General features: G+C 36.6%; 1 protein-coding gene across 2 annotated transcripts; it reads right to left on the bottom strand.

Annotated features, from left to right (window-relative positions):
- Positions 1-1,103: 1,103 nt before the first annotated feature.
- LOC124169822 (pre-mRNA-splicing factor 38B) lies at positions 1,104-27,956 on the bottom strand. 2 transcript variants are annotated; one of them, XM_046548601.1, is made up of 10 exons: positions 27,821-27,956; positions 27,421-27,608; positions 27,219-27,343; positions 18,703-18,854; positions 17,417-17,477; positions 16,745-16,864; positions 15,722-15,948; positions 12,931-13,401; positions 10,487-10,600; positions 1,104-1,853 (listed from the first exon to the last, which is right to left on the bottom strand). In XM_046548601.1, the coding sequence occupies exons 2-10, from the start codon at positions 27,566-27,568 to the stop codon at positions 1,838-1,840; spliced, it is 1,434 nt and encodes a 477-aa protein (XP_046404557.1). In that variant the 5' UTR covers positions 27,569-27,608; positions 27,821-27,956; the 3' UTR covers positions 1,104-1,837. The 2 variants fall into 2 exon arrangements, with proteins under 2 accessions (XP_046404557.1, XP_046404558.1); XM_046548602.1 differs by lacking the exons at positions 1,104-1,853; positions 10,487-10,600; positions 12,931-13,401 and having other exon boundaries at positions 15,856-15,948; positions 16,737-16,864.
- Positions 27,957-27,975: the final 19 nt, after the last annotated feature.

Here is a 27,975-nt window from a genome sequence, read left to right as displayed (position 1 = left end):
ATATAGTCCCCCTTTTTTTCCAAAAATGCCTGTGGTAAAACTAAAGGGGGGACTATATTCAAATGCATTTTTTTAACTTTTCCCGAAACTGAATCCTCAAAATTAGGGGGGGGGGGGACTATATTCAGAGAAATACGGTATGTACCTGTATTCCTCAAAACGAACGTAGAAGTTGCTTGAAATCACTTAGCTCACCATTGACAGGTTGCACAATGCTTCAGACATCAGGTACATACAATATCACAAGAAAAATAATTCCGTCTGACTTGTAACCAGCATAAGACTCCAAAGTTTAAGTTTCAATAGAATTTGCTAATTCAATTGCAGAATACTTCTTTCATGAAATATTTTGTTTTGAAGAATTCCTTAATATAAGACACGGTCTCAGGCGTTATTCTGTGGAATTGTTTCATTGTTAAATGAAATAAAATAACTTTGCTTTATTCCACACTTTATTTTGAATAGCACGACCCGGTTTCAACATCTAGTGTTAACATCAGGTGATGATAACACTAGATGTTGAAACCCGGGTCGTGCTATTCAAAATAAAGTGTGGAATAGAACAAAGTTATTTTATTTCATTCAACATGAATTCCTTAAATTAAATTCAAGCTTCTTACAATACCTCAGATTTCAATTTCATTCTTTACATTCAAATGCAGCGAGAAAAAATTCATCTTCTCTTACCTGGGAGCCTCATGAAATGTTCAGTATTCATATATGAGTTTATTCAGCTAATGTCACTCAAACTTTAGCCCATTTAAGAATTAAATATTTCCTTAGAAGAGACCATCCAGCTCTATGAAGGGTCCCAGGTTACAACCCAAGGTCACCTTAGTGAGGTCCAACAGCCTTGCGAAGGTGTCCATTCAGGGGTGTGTGCTTGTGTCTGTGGTAGTCCCTGATGTGGAAGTAATTCATGTAAACTGCCACAGGACGGCAATCTGGTGAAGAGTTTGTTTATTCCTCTGACGAGTGGGCTCAAATTTTGCAGCCATTTGAGAACCTTTAGAATCACCTAAATATTTCTTCTCCACTTGAATTATAGGTTGCCATGCCTAGGTATTTCTTTGCAGGAATTCCAAAGAAAAACATACCACAGCTGATATTAATAAAAATTTATCATAGCATGTAAACAGTTCAAGAAAGCTTCAGCTATAACACATCAGCATGTTCCACGGTGTTCATTCACATTACTATTGAAACGAAACCTATCACATCACACAAAAATAAAAGCAATAAACTGGATTTTTTAATCCATTAAAGTAAACTAATACCACAAGGGAAATCAATTTCACACATAAATATGACACAAATTAATAAAAAATTAAATTATAATTACCTATGGTCAGTCAAACTTAAGTCCTCGAAAGACAAGTTTAAGTGAACTCCATCAGACGATAAACCAGAGTAATTGAGACACATCTTAGAAGAATGTACACATTTTAGCCTTCAGAAAAATAAAATGACAACAGCAAACTTATCCACACACTTCCACAAGTTTCCAGTTCACTACGCTTGGTCAGGAAAAAACCCCACTTCCCAGTATAACCATAACATAAATGAGTCAAATCTTACTTGAGCCAAGTCAAGTCCTATGGGGCTGAAACCAAACAGACAGCAAAACTTTCATTCGACTGAGTAATTACCCAGTAAGTAACAAAATTCTTCACTTATTTATGTTGTTCACTGTGATTAGCAAGATGCAACCTGATATCCAAAGTATCTTGCCAAAATTTGTGAGGACAATTTGAACACTGAGTCACACATATTTTTGGCTTAGGCAAACGATTTTAATATCAGATTTATTGTCCACTGAAGGTAGGGGTGCTCATTTTCAGCTGCGGGAATTCCTGAAAAAGTAATGAAAAATTAAGTTTTATTCACAAAGACACCAGTGTGCTTGCTTACGACTATTTCTTTACAGGGTTTAAATACGATTTCAGAATTGAAATTCCATAACTTTGCTCTGACAAATCTTCATTTCCCCTGAATTTTTCACATTCTCCTTTTGATCAGTACGAAGCATTTTTGACAAGTTAGAGTCAATAAAATACGAAATTCTTCAAATTTAATTGAAATCTTTTAAAAGTATTTTTATCAACAAGGAACATAGAGAAGAATAGGAATTAGTAAACTTAATTTCAGTCCAATTCAAGTAAAAAATAAGTCAAATTTAAATTAACACATCATAAAAAAATTATTTCCCATGAATACATAAAGAACAGTTAATTTACTTTGTGAACTTAACTACAGTCAGCGAAAGGAACTTATACTCCAAATCATCAAAAGCAAAGAAACTTTAGTCAACAAAACCCCACCATTCTCAATAAAAGATGCACATCTTAGCCAGCCAACAGTACAACAGTTCTTCTGACTCGCACATCATGACAAATTTTCCCGATACCATGGATAAGGGTCATTCCATTTCAAATCGCCCAATATGAGTAAAATTTGTTAATCGACATTTTTAATCATCCTGATTTTTTTATCATTGGTTCCCTACAAGCAGAAAATCACAAAACACCATTTGAAAAAATTTACAAGCCATACTTTTTTTTGGCAGCCATTTTCAAAAGGGCGGATGGGCAAATTTTGATGAAAAACGTGGTTTGCATAAAGTTTAATTTCAAAGCTTCTTTAAAAGATATCAGAATAATTTAAAAACCAGTGAGTTTAACATGAAAAGAACTTTTGGAAACCATTTTCAAATTTTCTCATCATAAAAGACAGTCAAAATCTTTCCGCAAAAACTCTGGAAAAATATGTCAGTACTAACTTCACACCATAAATTTTTATGAAGGAAACGAAGACTCACTAATAAAATGTTGTTTCTGAGTTGAGTACTCAAAAAATCACTTGCAGTATAAGTTTTAGCACTGAGAATTCACTCCATTATTTTCTAGAGCTAGTCAAACAATGCCGAAAGCCTTTTAGCGTCGATTTTTGCAGGTCAATAACTAAAAAGGGACTGAATGTAAACAAGTGAAAATTTTGACTGAGACTCTACTACATTTAGGGCCGGTTTTATAATGTCTGGTTAAACCTCACGTTAACTAACGTGGAGATTACGGTAACGTGGAGTTTAACGAGAGGTTGTGTTTTATAAAGCAAATCCTACCGCCGGTTGGCTGATGGGAACTTTTACGAGAGGAAAGTGCAGCTACTATAATTCTCATACTAAAAATTTATCGCGAAAAGTGAAACAAACGAAAGTCGAAATTGAAAAATCGAGTGTAAAGTATGGTGAAAGATTTTGTTTATGTTTGTTTTGAAGTGATGGTTAGCCTTGAAAAGGAGGATGACGCCAATATTTTCGGTTTTAATCGTTGACGATCTTATGGTCAATCATCAGTGTGTCGTTAAAATAAAAATACTCGCGTAGATTTGTGAATATTTGGCAAATACAAGTGTTAATTGTATGAGTGCTGCGATACGAGTAACCATAAATTACACGGAGAAAATGAATGACTATTTGTGAATGGATCGAATCAAAGTGGAGTCCCTTTGCAAGAAATAGTGGAAAATTAACCTTGTTTGTGCTTATTATTCGAGAACGAAGATTCTCATTTGTATTGTGAACCCAATGGAAATGGTTTTCTATTGAGTAGACCACCAGAGCGATTTTAGGAACATTTTGAGGCTACAATGTAATCATAAAGACGATAAATTTTGATTCTACTTTTGCAGTAAGATATATCTTCTTAGCGTTAGTATGGCCCCTACGCTAGTTTATCATCATCTCCGCGTTCCTTACGGAATCAGGAACAACTTGCAAGTTGTGAATAATCAAAGACTTTCCCGTTTTCAAAGTACTCACCATGGCCATAATTTAAATAACATAATTTACAACCAACCACCGTATAATAGACAAATTCATCAGTGTTCATTAAAAACGATAAAGTGCAGAATGGCCTCTGTCATACTGAAGATGTCATTGTTATGATCAATTGATTCTTAAATAATTCATGGTAATTTAGCTTTGATGACTTTTGTGTTTTTATAGAAGCATTTTTAGTTTTATTAAAATGCTCACAATAAGGAGGTATCTTCAGCTATATGCCATCCATAATCTCTGGCAAATAAAATTTCAATAAGGTACAAAACTAAGTTTAAATTTCTTTATGAGAGAGAAAAACCTATTGCATGACACTAATTAGCCCTTACCATTGGAGTCTCAGGTGAAACATATTTTGATACTGGCTGTCAATAGTGTAGTTGATATTGTAAAAGGGAGGACTGTGAGTCTTAATGGTGATGCCATTGAGAATGTATTCATTGCAATCATAAAATAATTGATGTTCAGAAATCATTGATTATGAACGTAACTTCACTGTCTAAAATTAAAATTAGAGAATAATGAATAAAGTTTGAATACCTTATGGATAACTCTACCACAGTTACCTCAAGGGCTCATGCCTAGTAAACTTGCCATCCAATTATTAAATAAATGTACAGTTTGCAGCAAACCTTTCATACTTTACAAGTAGGCTGCATGTTGTTATAGCAATATGCATCTGTAACAAAATATTGCTACTCTTTTTGGCTCATAGCTTGGGATGGGGAATCTATTCTTTATGTAAAGACTATTTTTGCAAACCTTGTGTTAGAATAAGTTTTAAGTGCTATCGCAACTAGACTTCATATCTAATCAACAGCAAAGGCTTGTATTGAATTAAAGATTTAAGGAGAGAGATGGGGTGCAAAGATATTAAAGTTGCTGGGTTCAATTTGTAAAAAATCTGTTGAAAAAGATATCTAATCAGAATGAAAGCATTAAATTTCAACTCTCAGTGGTGTTTATGAATACTATACTATATATTGTGATAGACATTTTCTTTTATTCTCAGACCACAAAATAAGAAGCTTTCATTGAACATGTTTTAAATATTTAGCTGAGAACTAAATTATACAAAGACAGAAGTGGATCCAGGATAGGGATAAGGGGGTGGGCTAGGTGAGGTTAAAATTCCAGCTGAAGTGGGGGTGGGAAATAAACCACCATTCTATCTAGTGTAAATTGGATACCCAAGGGGAGTCAATTGGATACCCTCCATAGCCCCCCAACCCCCCATGGATCCGTCACGGTACAAAAATACAGTTATTTATATAGCATTTAAAGAATTTATTTGTATCAAATGCAAAGCATAAGGATTCCATCATGATGACTCCTTCATTGCAACTGTCTTTTTGGGATATGGGTTTTCAATGGAATTATGTTGTTACATGGCACCACAGTAAGTTATTAAGTTATTTTTTTACTACCTACTTCTGGGGGATATCCTTTTGAATGCTGTACCAAGTAATCTCTAAATCACCACACTGACATCACTCACTTATAATTAACGTATGTGCTTCCATTATCATAAATGCAATAATACGACTTCCCCACAGAATTTTATCATACCATGTTCTATTTATGAAGTGATTATAGAAGCAATTTCCCTTACATCCACTCCACTTTCATAAATCTATTAAGAAATTTGCCTTTGTGACATGAACATTCTCATAGACTGTTTCTCATTACATACGTTGCAGCTATGCATGTTAAAATATATTTCTAGTGATGCAGATTGGAGAGAGATAGATGAGACAGAGATAATCCTTGGAATAATTAAAAAGAGGAGAATTAAAGGGAAAATCATAGTACCAAAGTGCAAATAGAAGTCTGGTTAAGATACATGGAGTAAGGTTTGCCATGGAACTGGTATTTTTGACCCAGAAGGAGGATAAGAATAGAGGTACACAGGAATGTATAGATAATATTGACAGAGGAAAAGGAAGTAGGAATTGCTAGACCTGATAAGCGAGGTGAGGGAATTTTTGCAGGAGATGAATTAGATATAAATGATGTAGATGAAGTGTATATCAAGCTTGAAATGCTGACAACAGTGATTAAGGTAAGGATTTTGAGTAACAAGCAAGGGCAGGGAGACAATGGTTCTGGAATAAATGGAATAACCATGTATGTTACAAAGAACTACGTCAACCTTAATGAGTAGATCACTTCTAACAGTAAGTATTGGAATGAGATATCTAGTCATGCATGATTATAAGTGTTGATGATATTATACCTAATTGATTTTTTGAACATATGTACTCATTAGTGACAGTTCAATGGATGGAGCATGAAAAAATTAATAAAAGCTACGTATGGGATTGAACTCCCAAGAAACTAATGAGTGTACCAGATATGTGATGTAAATTGGCTGTTATAGGAATATGTCCTCACTTATCCTTTGAAGACTTATTAAACATATTAGTTAGTTAAACGTCGACAAGTAGTAGTAAGGGTTAATATTTTATGAAGAAACCATACCAAGGATCCCACTTAAGGCTTTGAAAGAGTTATTAGTAAAATTAGACATTGCAGTATTTCCACTGAGTTTTATTATAATAAAATCAGTGGAAATATTATTGATTATAGTGATATTAATATTAGTATTTCCACTGAGTTTTATTATAATAAAATCAGTGGAAATATTGCAATGTCTAATTTTACTAATATGAAGAACTTCCACCTTATCTAGCCCAACATCATACAAGATACTTTGAAAGAGCTTATCGATGAAAAAATTTCAGTGGTCACTGATAAGCATGGAAAATAACGAATGGAATGGTGGTGAATGCAGTCATTTCCTGTAAATTCAACCTCATGAGCAAATACATATGTACACAGACAACAGCTTTCCCCAATAGCAAGCAAGAGTAGCCCAGCTGGCTCAATGTTGTAAGAAATACAACTGACTCTAATTGTTTCAAACATTCCCTTAGCAGACAATGCTTGAGAACCTCAATAAATATATTCCCTTAGCAGGCAATGCTTAAGAACCTTAAAATAATATTTCTTTGATTAATCTGGCTTTGATGTTCCATGAGTCTTCAGGTGCAAGGGTCCAAATTCTCTCCTTGAATTAAGGCTCAAATGTGTGGAATAAAACCAAACTTTTTCAGGATAAAGTATCGAATTGTTAACTTTCACTATATTAAAATATTCAAACCTGAAATAAGATAAGTATTGGTAACCAAATTGGCACTCTTATATTTTAACATGAGGTTCTAGATGGGCACCACTGATTCTATGGCTCTGAAACAACTTTTGATGGTAGATGCACCACTGATTCTATAGCTCTGAAGCAACTTTTGATGGTAGATAATTTGCTAGGAGGTTTTAATAGTACATAACCTGTGTTTGGCTACGAACAGCACTTAGGCAATAAAGTCGCAATTTTTTCCGTTGAAGGCTACACATTAGAACACTCAGAGACGAGAAGACTTCTCTTGCTTACGGTGCCTTTCCAAATCTTTTTCTATCAAAATAATGAGAGGTCATTACTTAGTCACAAAAAGTACAATAATTAGTAAACTTCCACACTCTAAAGGCTCATTTGCCTAACAAATTCATTAATATGTCATACCATCTTATGAGCAAATCAGTCATTCTTACTTTTTTACCCACACGAGCTGTATTGGTTGCATCAATTTGCCTTTCTCAGCTTCCAAAGAAAACTCAAACAGTATCGTGTATACATTACGTACGAAGCGTGCAAAATCCTTTCTTTTTCACGCAATCTTTCACTAGCCTCACTTATTCCTACATATTTATCTCCAAGAAATACCAAGCCGTACACCAGATATTGTTAATGGACTTACCTACCATTTTTTTTGTAGTACTTTGACAAACATATCTTTTGGAAAAGGAAATACGAAAATACTTTCACCTCATAACATATATCCTCACAATTAATTATAAATTCTATAGTGACATCAAATGCTAGTAAATCAGAATGCAATCAGTAAGTACGATCTTTTTCTCTCTTTCGATTGCCAAATACGAAACTTGGCTGTTCTTCTAATTCAAACTGTCTTTGTAAACACCGACACATTTTAAATTCGTTGATGAAGTCAGCAAAACCAGGTAATAACAGATTTCTATACCTACACTCCTGTTACACCTCCTTCTTTCTCTCCGATATGTAATTCTAATATTTTTCATCAACTCACTTGGCTGGCACAAATCATAACAAACTCCTACACCGGCACAAATATTGCATAACTTCAACATTTTCAGGGGTTTGGCACACGATCTCCGACTGCAGTCCATAGAATAGACAATATTATTTATTGGATGGTGATTATTATCAAACTTGAGATGTTTGTAAGGATTTCGTAGCGTATACCGTAGAATACGTCGAATAGCATGAAAACAGTGGTCCGTTCCGGATATATCACCGGTCTTATGGAAATATTTCACTTATTAAATTGCTAGTATGGTGCTAAAAATATTGGAAATTGATTGCTGATATTGTAGATACGGATAAAAACGGAGGATGCTGCGCTTGGTCGATTATTTCTTCCGTATATTATCGTAGGGTACTTCAGCATTTTAAAACATCCGCCATTTTCAACAATTTAAACTTCACGTTAACCTTTTACCCAAGGGAAATCCATGGTTTAGCTTGACTACCACTTTAACGTTCAGATTTGACTTAACCATCGATTATAAAACAGAATTTTGGGACTTAACCGACGCTTAGCTTAAACTCCAGTTTAACCAGACATTATAAAACCGGCCCTTAGAGTAGTGGAGAAGTGAATTTCAATAAAAATGCAACCACTTTACACGCTCCTGCGGTGTAAACAAAGCCTCGTGCAATGCAAGTTAGCACACTTGATTAAATAATTACTGCAACAATATGTATTATTTAAACTAAAATTACATTTATAATGAAAATTTACTTAAATATAGAAATATATTGTATGATCGGCATCGTGACCACCATCTGTTGTAAACATTTTGTACTGCAGCTTACTCCCACAAGTGCATTACCAGGGTTCCCACTCTAACTACATTATAAAATTCACGGGTTTTTTCCAGGTTTTCACGGTCTAAATGTCTTAAAATTCACGGTTTGTAGATAAGGTTAGGCAGAAATATTGATCACGTAACAATCGTGGGCCGCACGTTAACTACAAATGTAACAAACACAACAGATGCCTTGAATGTAAACGCAGCAATGACAGTGCTATCTCTTATGACGTCACCTATCGTTAGCAAAATTAATGTCCGGCTAAAGGCTGTGCGTGGGAAAATGGAGGGAGCAGGGTGGCAGGGAAGTGAAGAAGTGCCTGAATTCGTGCCAGGGTTAATGTCTTCCAATCGCAGGCTTAAGGTCAATGTGCTGTCATGGCACACGGACCAATTAATAGTTGTGCTTTCGAATACACGTGTGCAGGCTAATGCATGGACAGTATCTGCACGTGACTCGGCCTTGAAACATGATCGAAATATCGATTTTTCTTTAATTCCGTCTATCATAGTTCTACAATCAAGTTTGAGAGATTTCTAAGGTTTTATGGCGAAATTCACGGCTATTTCCACGTTTTTCCATGGTAGACGAAATTCACGGCTTATTCACGGTTGAGTGATTACGCAGTTACGAACCTCTGGTTTTTCAATCCCGTGAACTTCATAATAAAGAGAGTCTACTGTAATATACATGATTAAATTACGTGCAAACATATGTAAAAACAAGAACATTTGTTTGGTTTTATCTATAGAAGAATGCGGCATGACATAATCAAAGGTTGATATCTCCCCAAATGCAGTAGGTCCTTGGTATACGATTGAGATGCGTTCCAATACCTTCTTTGTAAGTTGATAAACCTTTGAAAGGCATTGAAACGTGGGGTTATCCTGCAGAATGCAACACTTCATTACAACTGTGCGTTAACTCACGATTGCGACGAGCTAATCTAGCTACCCTTGCAACGCAGCTAGAGCTGATAAAAATTGCTATCCATGGGAAGAAAGAATGGGTGAAACGCTATACAGTCCCTGTCTTCACAGCGGATTAAATGACAATTTGTTCAGATTATGCCCGAAGTGCGAGTTCCTCTACGCCACACCGCCTCGCACTGGCCAACTCCAAAGGTGCCCAATTTGAAATTTTGAGCACGCTTGAATTTTGCAAATGTTCACATCCCTGTAAGTTCGTAAATCGAATTTTCTTAAGAAGAAGACTTAATTCACGGCCAATTAACGAGCAGTAATGAGTGAGTTACCATGATTCCATAAGAATGAAGTTTATAATATGATGCTGCGTGCATATTGAAGTATCCCCTACTGAAGAAAGAACCATAACTCACCCTCTTGAGCAGAGTGCACGAGGAGAACTCTAACGTGGCACAATGATTATAACGTATCGTTGTGTATATTCTCCTAAATGCCGTTGCCTACCTGTGCAACTTCATAATAAAGTTCTTTTTGTAACCAACAGGACCGGGACTGAGATTCGTAATTTTGTAATAACGTTTCTATGACTATGGATTAGATTGGCCTTTTCATCAGTACCAACGATTTGCTTCGTAATAACGAGAACTTCGTAATAACCTTGTTCGTATTAACAGAGTCTACTGTACCCACCAAAGATACATTTCTGGAATTAAAAGATCTCATTAATCTTATGATTAAAGTATCACTCACCTTTCTCTTTCTCGTTCACGATGCTTGTCTTCTTTCCTTTGCCTCTCCCTTTCCCGCAGTAAGTCCTCTGCAAAATCCTTCCCTGATCTACTGTGAGAATAGCTGTATTTTGAGCTGCAATAAGAGATACAAGAGGAACACTTAGTGCCCACCATTGAAGGAAAGTCCCCACAAGAGTGGGACATCCAACCATTTCAACCCAACCCTGATGGATGTAGTACCCCCAAATGCCAGGGATTTCATAATTATTTTCTTTGTGACTTTTATGAAAAGTTAGCTTTGAAATCCTATTTGAACTAAACGTATAGTAACATGAAACCATTCACTTTCAATAGCTAAAACTTATTTTTAGTCAGGCCAATTATGACAACTTAGGATTATAAGGTGTAAAATCACATTCCACTCTTTAGTTCCAAGTGTAAAATGCTTGTTTCAGAAACTGGAAAGGAAGTTTAAAATTAGGAATAGGGGATCTCAAATTCAAGTAAAAATGACTTGAATGACTAGTTAGGAAACTCATAATTTACCATTATTAAGGGTAACTCAAGATTTTTTACTGTTCTACAAGCATCTACACCTGCCATGTTCAGTTTGCAATCCACCTATTTCAAGAATTAGAAGTATCTGAGTTGCAATTGCGACAATTCTTCCATTTCTGTAAAATAAGAATTTATACGGTTAAAAAATTGATGAATCATTAAAAAATTTCTGACAGTCATGTTTATATCGTCGTTTCCTTTGAAAAACTAATCTTAATCCCAACCCATTGCCTATATTTTATCATGTGCCACACCAGCAGATAACATTAGAAATCTATGCATTTATCATTTTTGGTTACCTATCATTATTAAATCCCACACTAACAGAAAATTTCTTAAGTGAAATAATTTATGCTGAGAAAAACCCTCCAATTCCTGGCCAAGGTATTGTGACTAAGTGGATCAGCTGTTGTTCAACTCAATGGTTCTCAATTTAAACCACATTGTGTGTTTATTTACGTGAATTGTTTCGTTAAACACTAGAATACTTTTGTTAACCATGATTGTGCTTTATATCTGTGGAAAAATTGCCAACCATAAATCCAAATAAAACACCTTATTGTTTGTTTCTAGTACCTAGAACAGTGAGAAGTCGACCTGTGCACTCTCTTGGAATGTTTTGTCACTGAGAAAAGCTTAAATTAGGTCAAGGTCACCTCAAGGTCTCACAAACACTGGATTGGTACAATCTTGTGTACCTGAGAACCTGTGGAGACAACTATGAAATTTCACATGCTCAATTCATTTCACTTGCTCAACATAAGATAAAATGCGAGAATTCATTTCAAATGAATTTAACAAATGAAAATACATTTTCAACATCAATTAACTTGTTAGGCTCTATTTTTCTTAATCTGATAATAAATTTATTCAGCAACACAACATGAGCACAAAAAATATTGAGCACCTAATGGTCCCAAGCTTGCTTTGCACAAGAGAACTTTCTAAAAACGTAGCCTCAAAAATTCTGGTTGGGGGAATATATTTAGAGAAATAAAGAGTTTGAGAAATCTGTGATTGAAGTGACTCAAGTTTCACAGAATACTAGGGGAGGCCAGGTTGGATACATCAGATCCAAATAATGATGGATAATGCCTTTCACCGAATAATGAAATCGGAACCAAAATCGCTGAAAAAATAAAATCTGGATCCAAAATTTCAAAGAAATTCTTCAGTGAATGCAGTGATCTGTAGGAGGAAAAGAGTTCCAACGGCCTCTTTCCACACTCCGACGCACAGCTATCCTTATTCTACTCATTTACCATTTAGTCTAAAGGTACTCCCAGTAATTCAAAGCGTAACCATTTAGATCCTGAGAGTGTAAAGACAATAGTTTTTCTAAAAATAACTTAAAAGCTTATAAAAATTATGTCATCAGTACAAATTTTAGAATGTGTAAGACAATCAAAATAGCATACCTTAGATTGTACATACTCAGATGAAACTTGAATAATGACTTTGTTTTATAGCAGGCAATTAAATATGCAATTACATCAAAAAATATCTGAAGATTTAACATCTGAATTCAAGGATTTGATTTGAAGGCAAAAAAAATCCAGAATCAGCCCATCCCTTTGTAATACCTAAACTATTAAAACCAAAGCCATAATTCTGTACCTAGGAGGTTAAGGACACCATGTTCGCTTTCCTAATTTTTCAGGAGAGCAGTTTTAAGATAAAAAAAATTAAACTAGTAATTACTATGTTAGGTAACAAGTTTATAACATTTTCATATCACAATATTATTGGAACAGTAACCCAACTTTCCACTAATTAGTACTTAAATTTTAAAAAAATCTTAAAACAGCTCTCCTGAAAAATTAGGAAAAAGGACATACATAATGTCCTTTACCTCTGAGGTACATAATTAGAAGGATAAATCTATGGAGAAAGGGCTATACTAACCTTTCCTTCTCCCGGTGACTTCTGCTCTTCTCACGGCCACCACCCGAGTTTCGCTCTCTGCTGTCCCCGTGGGCCTTGGTCTTCTCCTCACGACCGTAGCCGCTCCTCCAACGATCCCTACTCCTGTCCCTCACCTTCTCCACATCTCGACTCCTCTCATAGTCACGACCCCGGTCTGCATCACGACTCCTCTCTACGTCACGACTCCGCTCTACGTCACGACTCCGCTCTACGTCACGACTCCGCTCTACGTCACGACTCTTCTCCCTGCCCCGCGAGTTATGCCTCTCTGGACTCCTGTGGCGCTCCACACTCTTGTGCCGCTCCGAACTTCTATGTCGTTCCGAACTTCGGTGTCGTTCTGAGCTCCTGTGCCGCTCTGAACTCCTGTTTCTTTCTTCTCTCCGGTCCCTGTCGCGATCCCTCTCCTTCTTCTCAACACGGCCACTACCATTGGCTGGAGATGTTGACCTGCAAGGGGTAAAGCAAAGGAATTCCTTGTTTCAGCACATTCTAATCCAATGCCTAAAGAAAAAACATAACCAACGATCACCTACTTTTGTGAGGTTATTTTTCGGTTGAATAACATTCTCAGAAAGTCAAACAAATAAATGAGAAACCACTGATATATGTAAAGCAGCCTAGAACATCACACTAGAATCAGAAAATTTGTCAATAGATTATTTAAGCTATCCTTGAGAAGGAATGGAAATTTAGTCATGCGATCTACAAAAATTACAGTGGAGAATTTTACAGCAACTAGAAGTGCTGCCACACACAGTACGAACATGGTAGACAAGTATTGTAATTTTTACCTATTCATAGTGATGACAATTTTCCATATTCTTGAGTGCTGGTTAACATCAAGCTACTAAATTCATTACTATGGAATGTTATTTTTTGCTCAGTTGATCCTAGGGATAATTTTCACGATGATATTTACTTACTTCATTTATGCCATGCTCTGATCATAGATTCTATATCTTGGATATAAGGCATTAAAATGAATTACATACCACCCACTTCCTGTTTGGCAATACACTATGCTGACACCAATTGAGCAAAAAATACACCCTGATGGGGAGTACAGTAAAACCTCTATGTAATGAACCTCTTTACATCATAAACCTCCATAATTCAAACCACCTCTACGGTCCTGTCAGATTTACATGTAAATATATAGGCAAACCTCTTTATCTCATACAACTTCCACTTATCATACCAAGGAGATACCCCGAGACAGCCTAACTACCTCCGCAAATCATACCAAGACAACTAGAGACCATTAATGCAGCCGCGGTTACATACATGGAATGACATTTTCAGAGATAAATGTTTCACCCTTATTTTTTTCTTATAAACCTCTAATATGCTGTAATTTTCGTGTTAAACATTAGTTATGGCCATTTTGTTCCATATAAGAGCGTACCTAACAGTAAATAAGAAAAAGGTATAAAACTATCCTCTTCATTTTAAGTGACTGTTGAATTAAGAGAGATCACGCCCTTTTCGATAATAATATTCTGTAACAACGCAAGGTCGCTGGGTGGTTGCGAGAGCAAGGGCATGAGCGTTTAATAAGGGTTTGTTTTAAGACGGAACCCATGCGCGATAGAGTTTACCAGGCCCAGACCGGCGTGAGTGAGCGACCGGCAGAGAGAGGGGAAGGGAGAGGAGAGTGGGGCGGCGGAGAGGAAGTCAGCTGATAAAGGCACAGGAGAAGAGGGGAAGTGAGGGGAGAGCGGTGGCCGCAAGGAGGAAACAGGCGAGCTCTCTCTCGATCGCTGACTGCCAAGGAGTGAGGAAGTTGGTGGAATGCTATGCCGGTGGCCACACAGTTGCTGCAAGACGCCCACGCCGTTCCGGTAGCCAACTTCCAGGTGCCTCCAGAGAGCTCGGCCTGGGCCACCTTACCTGTAATTGACTTCCCGGCACCTCCAAACTTCAGCCAATGCCACCTGACCTGTAATCGACTTACCGGCGCCTCCAAACTTCAGCCAATACCACCTGACCTGTCATCGACTTCCCGGTGGTCATCCTACGCTGGTAAACTCTCTCGCACGAGATCATTAAAAATTGATTGCAGAATTGGGGGTGGGTTGGGTGAAGCATGGGTTTCCCGTCCTTTTAGCTTTTTGTTGGGTCGCAACGGCACTTTTGCTTATGCTCTCGTAATCTACCCGCAACCGAGCTCAGCCCATGATTTGGTTGGTTTTGTGTAATGAATGGATTCTTTGTGGCATTGTTTTTTTTATGTGTGGTATTTATTAGACCAATAAATGATTATGTTACAAACTTAGAGTCTCTGTACGTTCACCCCTATACCTGCCACGTGTTTCATAGAGAACCTATTTCACGGCCCACTGCCGACGTCGCTAGCCCTATACATTAGTTTTGTATTTCAGTATACCGGAGGGAAGGCGCCCGTACGGTTACAATATGTAGAAAATATATGTTCGATAATGCATGCATGTTTATTTAAATGCATAAATATAATGGTTTAAAAGACAGTAGCGCCTTTCATTTCCAAAAGATATGAAAAAATTGTGCATATCACTAAAACCTCTATAGTGAACCTCCACACATCAAATTGCCTAAATTTTGGTCCCCTCCATTACAATGTAAAGAGGTTTTACTGTATTTGCTTATGGCTTATTTGTCATACTAAGCCATTAAGGTGGACTTTACTTTTTCTTCCGGCTTACTTCCATTGTGGAATGGCATTTTGGCTCCCTTAGGGCTTACATCCCATTGTAGGCAAGGCAGTACTAGACAGCATGAAAGGGCTCACCTTCGCATCCTTGATGAAACTCGTTCAGCCTCGCCAAAGGACACTTCTTCATCAGGAATGTGTCTAGCTTCCTTAGCTCCCCTCCCAGATCCACTGCTGTGGTGCTCAGTGACTACAGGGGCCGCAGCTGGTGGATTAAGCCCCTGAGCAGGCAACTTGGTAGCAGATCGATTCCCAGAGCCGAGTGGATTTGGAAATCTAGCAGATAGTTTCTTCTCTAACCCTTGCTACAAAAGTAGGAGAAAACCAAAAACCTGATTACAGAGACTTACATTTCGAAAATGACAGCACTATCTAATTCAATAAAGGAAACTTTACTCAAAATGAGCTGGATTTACAGGAACTGGCTCCTCTACACATAAAATGTCCCATATCCTGGCTTAGGTATTATGGCTAAATTGATCAGCTGCCGTTAAACTCAATGGTTAAACTAAATTGGTGATATCATCTTCGTCATCCTAATTTGTTTAACAGTAAAATGACTAAGGGTAGACTTTATCCCACAGTAAAACAGATGCATATATAAGACCAATATAAAACATCAAGGGCACAACATTTGTTGATCTGACATTAAGAAAATTAAGTTTCACATCATGAGCCCCAAACATGTTGTACACAGACAACTATGAGACTTGCTCTGAACTAAATAATTTTTTCCAAAATCAAGCCCAAAAATATTTGAAATAATATAGTATTCAAAACCAGTGGATATTTGGAGAAATATGATGCATATTCACTCATTCATAGAAATATTTTCTCTGTATCATTTAAAATGTATCAATAATATTTGAGCTATGAAAAAATGTATGTTTCCTAGTTCATCTTCAATCCCAGCTTGTTTATACCATTTTAGTAATTATTCGTCGCAAGTTATGACTACTATAAAGGTAATCATTTAATTAAAATATCTCTGTGTCGCCAAGTCCAGACACAACATACAGCAGAACTTATCTGCTTCAATCTCATTACCCATTAATAAGTATTTTACTTAAGTAGAATCACTGCCATGACTCACCAACCCACCTGGATGGGAACAGGTATTCTTGGGAAGAGAGTAGAAAACCAGTCCAGCTTTGACAAGAAGTGACGTAGCATATCTCCGATACACATCACCTGCCCACCACCTGCTTTAACATCCAGCTCCTAGAATTTCAAAGATGCTTTTAAAAATCTCCTTCAGAAAATCTATGCATTGATCTGAATGAACCAAAACGTGGGCAATTTCAATTGCTAAAATGGCAATGAAACAAACTCAAGTAAGATTCTAGGAATAAGGTTTTTAAAAGAACGGTAATTAAATGAAAGATGAAATCAAATGTTAAAAGCACAAAAAACTACAGAATAATTCAACCATAATTCATTTTTTAAACTTAGGTAGTGACTATGGCCAGGTCAACTTTAATTTGAGGCATTTTTCTCCAAAGAAATCTACTACCTCAGCTACAGCCTATAACTCTTTACTGGAGAAACAAGGTCACTAAGGATTTCTTGGAATAATTCCCATGGTGAGATGAGTTTTTAGGAAATTTGAAAACTTTCAAGGCAGACAGAAAGAGAGGTCAGTGAAAGGATCATTAAAAAAAACAATGAGACTATGATACATTAAAATAAATGTATGAGAAACAAATTTTATAACACTAAGAGGCCACACAATAACAGAAGTTTATTGATTTGTGCCTCAGTCATACTAATCACCTCTGGATCCTCCAAGTATTCATCGTACCAGTCCCACAAATCTGCTGGAGGCTGTGTAAATCTGGATTGATTGGATTTTGTGGAGTGGAGAAAAAAGAAAAACAGGATGGGCATAAGTTAAATGACAAGCATTAAACAAAATTAAATGTGGAAATTCATAGAAAAGATTTTATGCCAAATAATAGGAAGAACCTTTCAATAAGTTAATCACTTTCAATAAGTACACTGACAGTTCCTGAAGCATAATGATTTTAAGTAAATTAATCGACAGGAGAATCGTCAGAATTAGTTCCAAGTGTAGCACTCAAATATGAAAAATGCTATGAAAAAGGAAAAAACACTCCAGAAAAATGAACAATTGTCATTTTTTCATTGACAAATCAAATTTATTGGCATGGTTCTATCAAAGACACAATGAAATTATATCTAGAACTTGTTTAGTAAACATTTAACAGTAGCAAAATGATTAAAACCCTGAAGTCTTTTGCAATAGACAGAAAAATATCACTGAAAATATGCTATCCTTGAAAATGCCGTAGTTCATCACATTCTTCTTCAAGGTAAAAAGGAGCCAAATACAGCCTTTGAATTTGTATATGTAGCCTCAAATAGTATACCTACTTTTTCCATTATATGTTCCTATCCCTTTCTTTCCTTACCTCTGAATTTATATGTATGTTTGCGCTTAAGGCGCCGTGTGAATGAATGAAGTAGTACATATAAAATATTTAATGGGTAGAAAATTGAACGAATGCAGTACTCAACATATGATTACATATTTTACATTCTTAAGTAGTAACTTTTGAATACACGTGAAGCCATATGTTCTGCAGTTAACTGCCAAAAGGCATTCTAGTATTTTTTTATGAACCAGAGTGAAATTTGAACCAATAAAATGTTTTCACGTGACATAGGTTGTGTATTTTTGTAAAAATGGTTATAAATCATATGAATAAAACAAAAAATACCCTACTTTTAAAAATGCATGAAAATCTTACATGAGAGCATTCTGGAGCATTCTTAACCACATCTATATCAACTATATTGGAAATAATTTGAGACACTAACAATTCTTCACATATATAAAACATTTTACTTTATGCGATAAATAATTAGGTAACTGTGGTATTGAAGATCAGTTTAAGACAGCTTAGGTCTTACCAAGCCCTTATGATGAGACAGCCCACAACTATGTATCTTTGACCTTCACCTTGAATTCCAATGTTTTCGTTTTTTGCTTTGCAAGTGCTATCATTCTTTATAAATTGGGGCTTAGCCCTACTTACCTTATGTACATAAAACCCAGAGCACGAATATAAGGCGAATCTGGATGGGTGATTAGCCCATTTACCTGCTTTCTTGTTAACTTCAATGTAAACAGTTTATACAGCAGGCAAAATGCAGTGGAGACAATTCCCCCGGCACCAACACCCCGAACCTGCATGGCATGGCACCCAAGGGACAGGCAGGAAACAAGCCATAACATGGGAGAAGAAAGAGTAAAATTGATACTATCAGATAACATCTATTACTGGATTGGTTGCACGGGCAATTGAATCTCAACAGACTAAAGGGGAAAGGCAGAATTTTCCAAGCAATGTGAATAATGAATGAAGAATGAAGGACCTAACTCTACCATAAACCAAAAAAGGTGATTCAACATCAAACACATGAGCAAAATTTCATCACACTGATTAAGAAAGTCATATTTACAGCATCATTAACTTTGACTAACTTGACATAGGTGAGAATAAATATGATTTTAGAAGTTTAAAATACATAGAAAAGGTACAGTAAGAGACACTAAAGACACGGTTATTAAATAGCATTCTATATTATGCCAAAATTTTGTTTCCCTATTGAATGACAAAAATTCAGACCAAAGATATACCTGTAACACACATGAAAGACGTGTGATTATTATGGGATGCTCTAGAATCTGGAAACATTCACAAACAGCATATCTGTAAGGCAATCATAATTAAAGCACAAAAACAGAGAAAATATCCTACGTGATAGCATAGCAATTAACTAAAAATGTTAAACCATACTTTTCATTCAGAGGTGACTTACAGTAACTTAAAACATTGGAATTAAGTGTGATGCTTGAAATATGATTTTCAATTACAGTGGAACCGCATTAAAGCGAGTACGGGCTATTGCGAGACCCCTGCCAATACTAGAGATAGCCGATGCACCATCAATTAACCCTACGATTAGCATTTTTAAAAATTTTTTTTGCACCCTTTTGGTGTTGGCACTCACCATAGCGAGAGGTGCCATCACCAGAAAACCGTCACCAAGAGTCCCTAATCTCTGTAATTGCTGATGATCTGTTAGAAATGAAGCTAACATGTAGTGCCCAGTCTGAAATTCATGTGGTAAACTGTCGTTTAATAAATAAGCACATAGTTCATTATGGTGAAAATACTGTGGCATTAATATTCCCAAATTTTTTATCCTCTTTTGTTCCCTGGGCAGCCGAAAGTAGTTGACAGCATACCCACACCTCAGAATAGGGACCTCCATACGTCCCTATTCTGTGCCCGCACGTCCGTTAGTTGCATGAACAGAGAGCATTTTAAGGTAGACACCAGGGCCAAGAAATGCCAAACACGTCCAAGCGAGAAAATAAAAATATTAGAGCAATACGAGAGTGGCATCATTAATTTCTCTTCCTATTTGCTCTTCACAATTTAAAAAAACAAGAGCACCCGAAGAATGCGAAACATGAAGAGTTAGAAGGAGCTTTGTTCGGGTGGTTTTGCCCACTTCAACCTGCGAGCATTACTGAGAAAGGGGCTACGCTTAAGTGGAGTATTTCAGTGATAGATTTAGAATAAAGAACCTCAAGTATTCGGAAGGTTGGTTATACAGTGAGTCCTCGTTTAACGTCACCTACCGTTCCTGAAAAATGTGACGATAAACGAAATGACGTTAATCGAAGCATAATATCCCATAAAAACAATGTAAAAATTGAATACCGGTTCCCAGACCTCACAATTCCTATGCGAAAAAATTTTACCGTATCATATCAGGGGCATTTGTTACGCTGGGAATGCCAAACTATGGCATAAATACGAGTTCCTGTCTTCATCGACGACAATAGCAGCAGTGACGTAAATCCTTCTCCATTTTTGTATCTTCCCGCGTTTGCTTTTCGGCTTCGCGGTCCAATGAATGCTACCAGACGCTACAGACCGGGGATCCGGTGCTCCGGTCCATAGGCCTTACCATAAGGGCCTTGGGCCTTACCCTCGCTACGAGAATTTCTTTTCGGACCGGTCAGGAGCGAAATCAAAATGGCGCAAATGAGCGAGGGCGGGCAAACTGGGATTATGAAATCGAAGAGATGGTTTTAATTGAGAATTGAGGCGGGCGGGCGTCGCCTGGGCATCATCATCGCAGTAACAGGAACCAAAATTATTGTGAACATTGTTTTCTTGGACATTGTCGTGGAAATGTCTCTGATGCTAAAATTTGCCAAAACCGTAATCGCAATTAACAATATACACACCGTTTTATACTTTGAATAGACTGACCGTATTACCGCCCACGAAACAAACAACCTGTAACGCCTGCCACTTCGCCTTTTTTCTCGGGCGAAATTTAAAATACGTGACGTTATCGCGAAGCGAAGGGGCGATAAACGAATCACGGTTGTAAAATTTTCGTGACGTTATCGCGAAATGACGTTAAACGGGGTGACGTAGAACGAGGACTCACTGTACTAATTTAAAGCTCGAAAGCGTTATCTCCCTTCATAATTGCTCGTGATGCCTGCAGAGTAAATCCTTGGCCGTGGAAGAAAGGATTTTGATCCTAGGGGAATATCTTAAGAAGTATTCCCTGCATGATAGGTATTACATAGACGGAACAGACCACTTCTACAACCTACTCCCCAACAAAACCCTTACAGTACAGGTGGTTTCTTGCAATGATGCTTCTAGAGGCAGGTAAAACGCTATTAGCGATGACATATGTGAAAAGCTGATGCTGTGCTTTTAATTCATTTAGTTTAAAATTCTACAATCTTTTTCAAGTTTTGCAGTCATTAAGGAGAATGTTAAAACAATAAATTCAAACTAGTAAGTTTTGTTGGCCTTAGGGTCCATCAGATGGGTATGCTTATTCACTTCTTTGTTGCATACATTACCCGTGCGTGTCATATTAGTCAGTTTCTTACAGCTTGCTTTTAATTTACTTAAGTGAAATCAGCATAATATCTAATTATATTTTTCATGAAATAATATCAAGTCAGTATCTATTCTTATATGTATCACCAATTCTTATTCAAATCGTTTGCATTGCAGTGCCGTAGATACACTCAATGTATTCTTTTAATGACGTTGCGAGGGTAACACTCAAAATTGTACCCTTTTGAAACATAGGCAATTTTAATCACATAATTAAGATTGTTTAGCAGACTTTTTAGAGTAGATAATGAAGAAATTACATTGGATGATAGAAAAGGTCTTCCGAGGTAGGATCGTTCTACCACCTTCCACCTTTTTTGCCTGCAGAAACAAATGCGATACGCTAATTCACATAACCTCCGCAAAACTTACAGGTACAATGTACATACACCAATGGAAGCATATGAGGCGTTAAATACCCGGTTTTATCAGTAATTGTTTGAATTTTTAGCGAAAAATACCAAAATAATACAATGATCAGGTAAATGCAGTGGGTACAGAGAAAAGTGGCTTCGTCGGTTGTGCATTGGGATAATGATTGAAAAAGCAATGCTTTGCATGAATTTCATTCAATTCGGTGCTTATAAATCGACTGGCTAGTTTGTTGCTAAGGTAAGAAAATTTATTGATGCAAAAAAGCATCGCCTTTCATCTGGATTTATGCTTAAGTTTATCGGATAGAAGTGCCTCTGTCACCGCACCAATCCTGTTCCTACGTAAGTGTTGACAATAGATTTATTGGCTATTATTTGCTTCACCTCCAGTAAAGCGACAAGTCACTACAGCGTGTGTTTATTTGAGCACCGTAGGAGTCTCGTTTCATCAAGGTTGCACTGTACTTCTATTAGGCCTATGAAAAATCTAAAAATGCAACTAGGTTTAATGGCTCTATGTCACACATCCCCCAGTGCACTACCTTGGAAATCAATGTCAAAAAATGCAAATTCCAACACTAAATTAATACATACACGCAATAGAGATTAAAAAAAAAAACAATTGCGACTTCAACAGATAAGTTGTAATCATCTGAGCTACATGCCATCATTCAACAGCAGAAAAATCAAACCGCACCTTTTACCTGTACAAGGTATTATTTAATTTCACTGGTAATGACAATGGGTGTCTCAGAAAGATATTACATTGTTAACTTGCATTAACAGAGCCAACTAATTTAACTATGCTTTTAAAAAGAAGCTTAATATTCCTTTAAAACATTTAATTACTTAATTTTCTTTTTTTAGAATTAGAAATCACTCCTCTCATCTTTGCTATGGCTGAGAATTGCCTATCCATAACCAGCAACAACGATGTGAGAAAATTATGTTTCAACTAAGTGCAAGTGAATGCCACTTCGCTAACAATGAATTTTTAAAAAATATTTTGGCTTTCTATGAGTTTTTTAGGAAATCAATGAGATCTTTTTAAAATTCATATTAGAAGAGAATGCTTTTCCACAGAATAATTCTCATAAGTTCAGAAACTCTTGCACTGAAACATTGTAAGGAAAATATGCCCTTAATTAGGGCCATATATGGAATTCAAAATGTTTATTTCTTTTCTACCATTCAAAATCCTTAAGAAATGAGCATAAATTAGAGTCATGACGCTATTATGTAGAGAAGTGAGATGTCATTATAACCAAGATTTACCTCACTGTACATAAGATAAGTTGTAGTATGATGGCTAATTCTGATAAAATATATTCTGGTAATAATATAATTGCAATCCTAGGAATCGGTTCAATTGAATGTTGAAATACTTGAGATGTCAGAAAAAGTCAGTGGGTAGCAATTTGCTTATGTATGATGATCACATGCTACCTAAAATAGGTATACATATATACTAAAAAATGGGCTACAAAAGAAAGGCATAATTTTAAATTAGAACTAGATCACTGATGGTCATTCAAAGGGGAAAAATGTTCTCACCTTGAATGTACCCCTACAAATAAAATACAAAGCATTTACAATGCTATTCAATACTGTATTTAAGGTGTGTCCTTACATATTAATCAATTACTCCAATTGATAGTAGGAGAATCACATGATGTATTGTGAAAAATACCACGTTAATGTTTCAATCTTTAATAATTTCAAAGAGATGTTTCACACACTCAAAAAGATATTTTCAGAACACCTACAGAATATAATCAGTCTATTTTTGCTGAATTTTCCAGGGTTGAATCACAAATTTCCTATGAGCAAGAAAACGTGACTTGTAATCTGCATTTTCTCAAGGCCTACGTACAGGAAATACACATTCCAAGTCACAAAATTTTACCCTGAGAAAAATGGATGACAAAGCCATCGAAACATAGGTAGAAATAAAACAATTTAGCTCACACAACACCTGAATAGAATTCAGATTCCAAATTCTGATAGAACACCAATAGAATTCTGTGGGAAAGGCCCAGATATTATCTCAGAGAATTTACCAAACTTGACATAAACATGATTAAAACACTTCATACGATTCTTAAAATATTTTTTCTGTTCTTTTTGTTTTTGACTGAATCATTTTCAAGAACAAGTAGTTCTAAAGAATGAAGTTCGCTGTCAAAATATGTATGACAGATTAAAATTTTGTGCAATTGTACCCATTATTTTTCAGCAAGTTACACCTTAATTCATTTCACAAAATATTTACCAAGTTTTTTTACTAAAATTTAACTTTTGAGAACAATTCCAAGGCTAGCACAAATTCAATGCCTGACTTACCGGAAGACACATAAGTCTCCAAAATAAATAAAAGAATAACACCTCATAAAGTTTATTCATTAGGTTTGCCATGCCTGACTTTCTTGTGCAAAATCGTTTCAACTCCAGATGACTGATGATGTACTCACCAAAATCAAGTGCACACACAAAATTGGGGCTGACTAGATGTTAGCCACCCCTTAACACTAAGGGGTTTAAGGGTTCAATGAATTTAATTTCAATTTTCATCTACATACCACCCCGCAAGCCACCTACAAGGCATGTGGCAGGGGGTGTTAGGACACCAGCCTTTTGCACATAAAAAGGAAATGTTCCAACGAAATTATGACCGGCATTTATTAAAGTCCTTTATGGCTCGGGGGAAAAAGGAATTTGCATATATATCCATTCGACAAAAATCTCTCTTGATTTATCTCTTCTGTCGGACTTGGAAATATAGTAGGCTCTTATGTTATGCTCTCTGTGTCGCTCTTAAAGATATCCATTCTCAATTGTTCAAGTAATCTAAGCCTAGCGCGCAGCCTCCGAGTCTCCAGTGGCTCCCAGCCTGATTCGCTTAACATCTGGGTAACGCTGTCTGTATGCCCGCAGCAGTTTTTGACGAACCACACAAATTTTGCACCCCTTCCCACTGTACACTGCCCGAGGTATCTCTTATAGCCTATCCATCGGCACACTACTGGGGAGAGGTGGAAGATAGAACAAAGTGAGATGAGAAGAGCTGGAGAGGAGCAGAAGAAGCAATGTTAAGTGGCCTATAAACGGTTGTGCACCACACGCTACACGTTTGCGCAATGCTGGATAAAAAATCTGAGTCCGTGAAGTACAACCGTCAAATACTGAACTAATTAGAAAATTTCGGCACGATGAACGTTGCATGATGGGCCATCAGTTACGCACATGGACTACTGAGATGCAGATGTGCAAGAGTGATCATGGTGATAGGTCAGTTGTGACTTTGTTTTTTACACTTGTTCAGTGTAGTTTTTCTGGAATCATGAGACTAACGCATTTATGTCAGTATATTTCTGGCCAAACTTGACTGAAGCAAACAGAAGTCATCCCTGGTTTATGGTTGATAAAATTAAAGAGTGCTCAAACAAACAATTGGATTTTATTTCAGTTCCCTCAATAAGTTCATAATTGGAAACCGTTGATCTTTTAATAACCAACCTAATTTACATCAAATCTTCCATTTTCTTTTCCATAGTTCACCATCACAGTCACAGTCAATTAACAAAAATGCAATAACTTTTCTTTGATGAATAAAATTGTCACTCCACAGGATGGCACATGGGACTGAGCAGCATGACCACTAGTAGACGTGTGTGAAAAATTCACAGAGAAAAAAATCATTCGCCTTGACTGGGATCCCAAGCAGGGCAAATTATTTCTCTGTGGATTTTTAGCATTGTGGGTGACTACCGTAAAGTTATGCAAGATTTTACACTTTCCCACCGAACAATATGTAAAAACTTTTCTCGGGATACCATGCGGGTAAAATTCCTATCGTAGTATCCCAAGAAGAGTTTATACATACCGTAAAGTTATCACCGTCGCAATCCCGGTACACTTAAACCAGCTAGTACACGCATTTTCGGCATTCCGCACAGTGCAAGGTGGGCAGAGCACGACCATGTACGGGCCTACATATAGTGAGGGAACAGGAAAACAGGGCTGAGGAGAGGTCGGGGAAGGTCACGGCTAAATAAAAAAATTAATAAAAAGATAACCGATTCTAAAAAATACTGCCTTTCAATAAAAATGTTAAGTTGTGGTTGCTACTACGAAAAATGGTTTGCAGTTGATTCTAAAGGCATCAAAATGAAAAAATTCAAATTCTAATCAGATGATAAGAGAAAATTATTTTTTCTTGATCATCTGATTTTATCTCATTCAACCAGCAACATTAGTTATTCACCCATTTACGGAAATGAACATCTTCTTAACACAATGGGACTGAGCCAAATTATAATTTTAAAGTTATCCGTCCAGTTAAAGATGGTCATAAAAAATATCTGGACTCTTACTCTGGACTGGAGTCTTACAGTACATTGAAATCATAGACTCAAATTTATTTTCGAAAATAATCAAATCTACACCTTTATGAAAATTAGTTTTTTGGAAATCAAGAGCTAGAAAATGATAAACCCATAACAACAATTTAAGACCATATGCGGCAGAGCAATGGCCAAGGTACGGCGGAATCACTCTGATGTATCACTGATAAAATAATTAACATGCCAGACCACACATCACCACTTGCAGAACATCGAACATGCACTTCATTTGCAGCGCCAATAACTATATCTAAACAGAGCAAATATATTTTCTCACGGATCATGGAAGCTTTGCATTGCGGCTAAGAGTAAATATTAAAAAGTAGATTTCTTGCTCCCGAAGTCATGTGATCACCACTATTTCTCTAATCCTAGGACATGGAATACATGTTACACCATAAATTACAAGACCAATTGATAAAATTAAAAAAAAAGAGGTACAATCCGGATTTTTCCATCAAACAAAAATGTGGGTAAATCACTTTCCGGGCATATGTACGGGCTGGTCAACTAGAAAAAAATATCCCTCGAGCTGGTCCAGTTGGTAGGGTGGGAGGTAGAAGTGGATAAAATGTTCTTGGATGGAAAAAATGGATTGTACCTCTTGTAAAGTAATACCGACCAATTTTTACAAAGCACCCAAACGTTAACTAACTACTGGCTAGACCATTCTTATGCCACACACAACATAAGTACATGATGGGTAATTGTCTATAAGTACCTGTTGCATCATTCTGCAATCCTCATTACTATAACTGGAGACCAGGGCCTATGATTAATTACTAGCGATATAATATACGAAATTTGATGAAGTTGAGAGCATACTTACCCCACCACACATTCCCGTTTGCCCAGCGGTCTTACGACTTCCCTTTTCCCATGGTTCCAAATGGGTGACTTTATAATAAATTTCATCAATGACCTCATGATAGGTTTTCAGCTCGTACAAGTTCACTGAAAGTAATATGGGGTGAGAACAAGGCATACACAAATGTATGGCGAGACTATTGTATTCTCATGCATATTTATACCTTTGAAGTAATGTGAAGACTGTATGTTTGTCAATATCAATGGATTTAAATTCATGGTCCTTTCGTTCCCAGAGAGAGGTAGAATGTTATTCTTCTTTTCAACTTTTTGGACATTGTTTTTCTCTTCCTGAGCGCCAGGGGTCATCATTTGTTGACGGCGTGCAACTTTCTTCTCCCGAGAAATGAGCCTGGAAAATAAATTTCAAGCGTGACATTTCTTTCTCAAACGAGATAAATACAAGTTATGAGAGGTAATTATGCATGGGACTGAAAACAGTTACGAAGATTTTGAAGAATGCCGTTATGGTAACCTCCATTGCATAAAAATTGTTTGAGCGAGAGGACGAAATGCAAAGAGAAATAAAAATCTCACAGTCTGAAAAAAATAAAAATAACTTACTGCTCACAAATTCAGAGTATCATAAGAACTATACACCACAAATTACTCCACACTCGATGAAAAACAATCAAAACCACTAAAAACTTTTAAGATGGCGTCGTCATTTCTCATCATTTCTTCACGCACGGCGATTGTCAGCCAATTTGTGTATTCTT

Source organism: Ischnura elegans, chromosome 12 (assembly GCF_921293095.1).
Source record: "Ischnura elegans chromosome 12, ioIscEleg1.1, whole genome shotgun sequence".
Classification (NCBI taxonomy): Eukaryota; Metazoa; Arthropoda; class Insecta; order Odonata; family Coenagrionidae; genus Ischnura; species Ischnura elegans.
The sequence above is the reverse complement of the archived record's forward strand: the minus strand, read 5'-3'. Positions and strand labels throughout refer to the sequence as shown.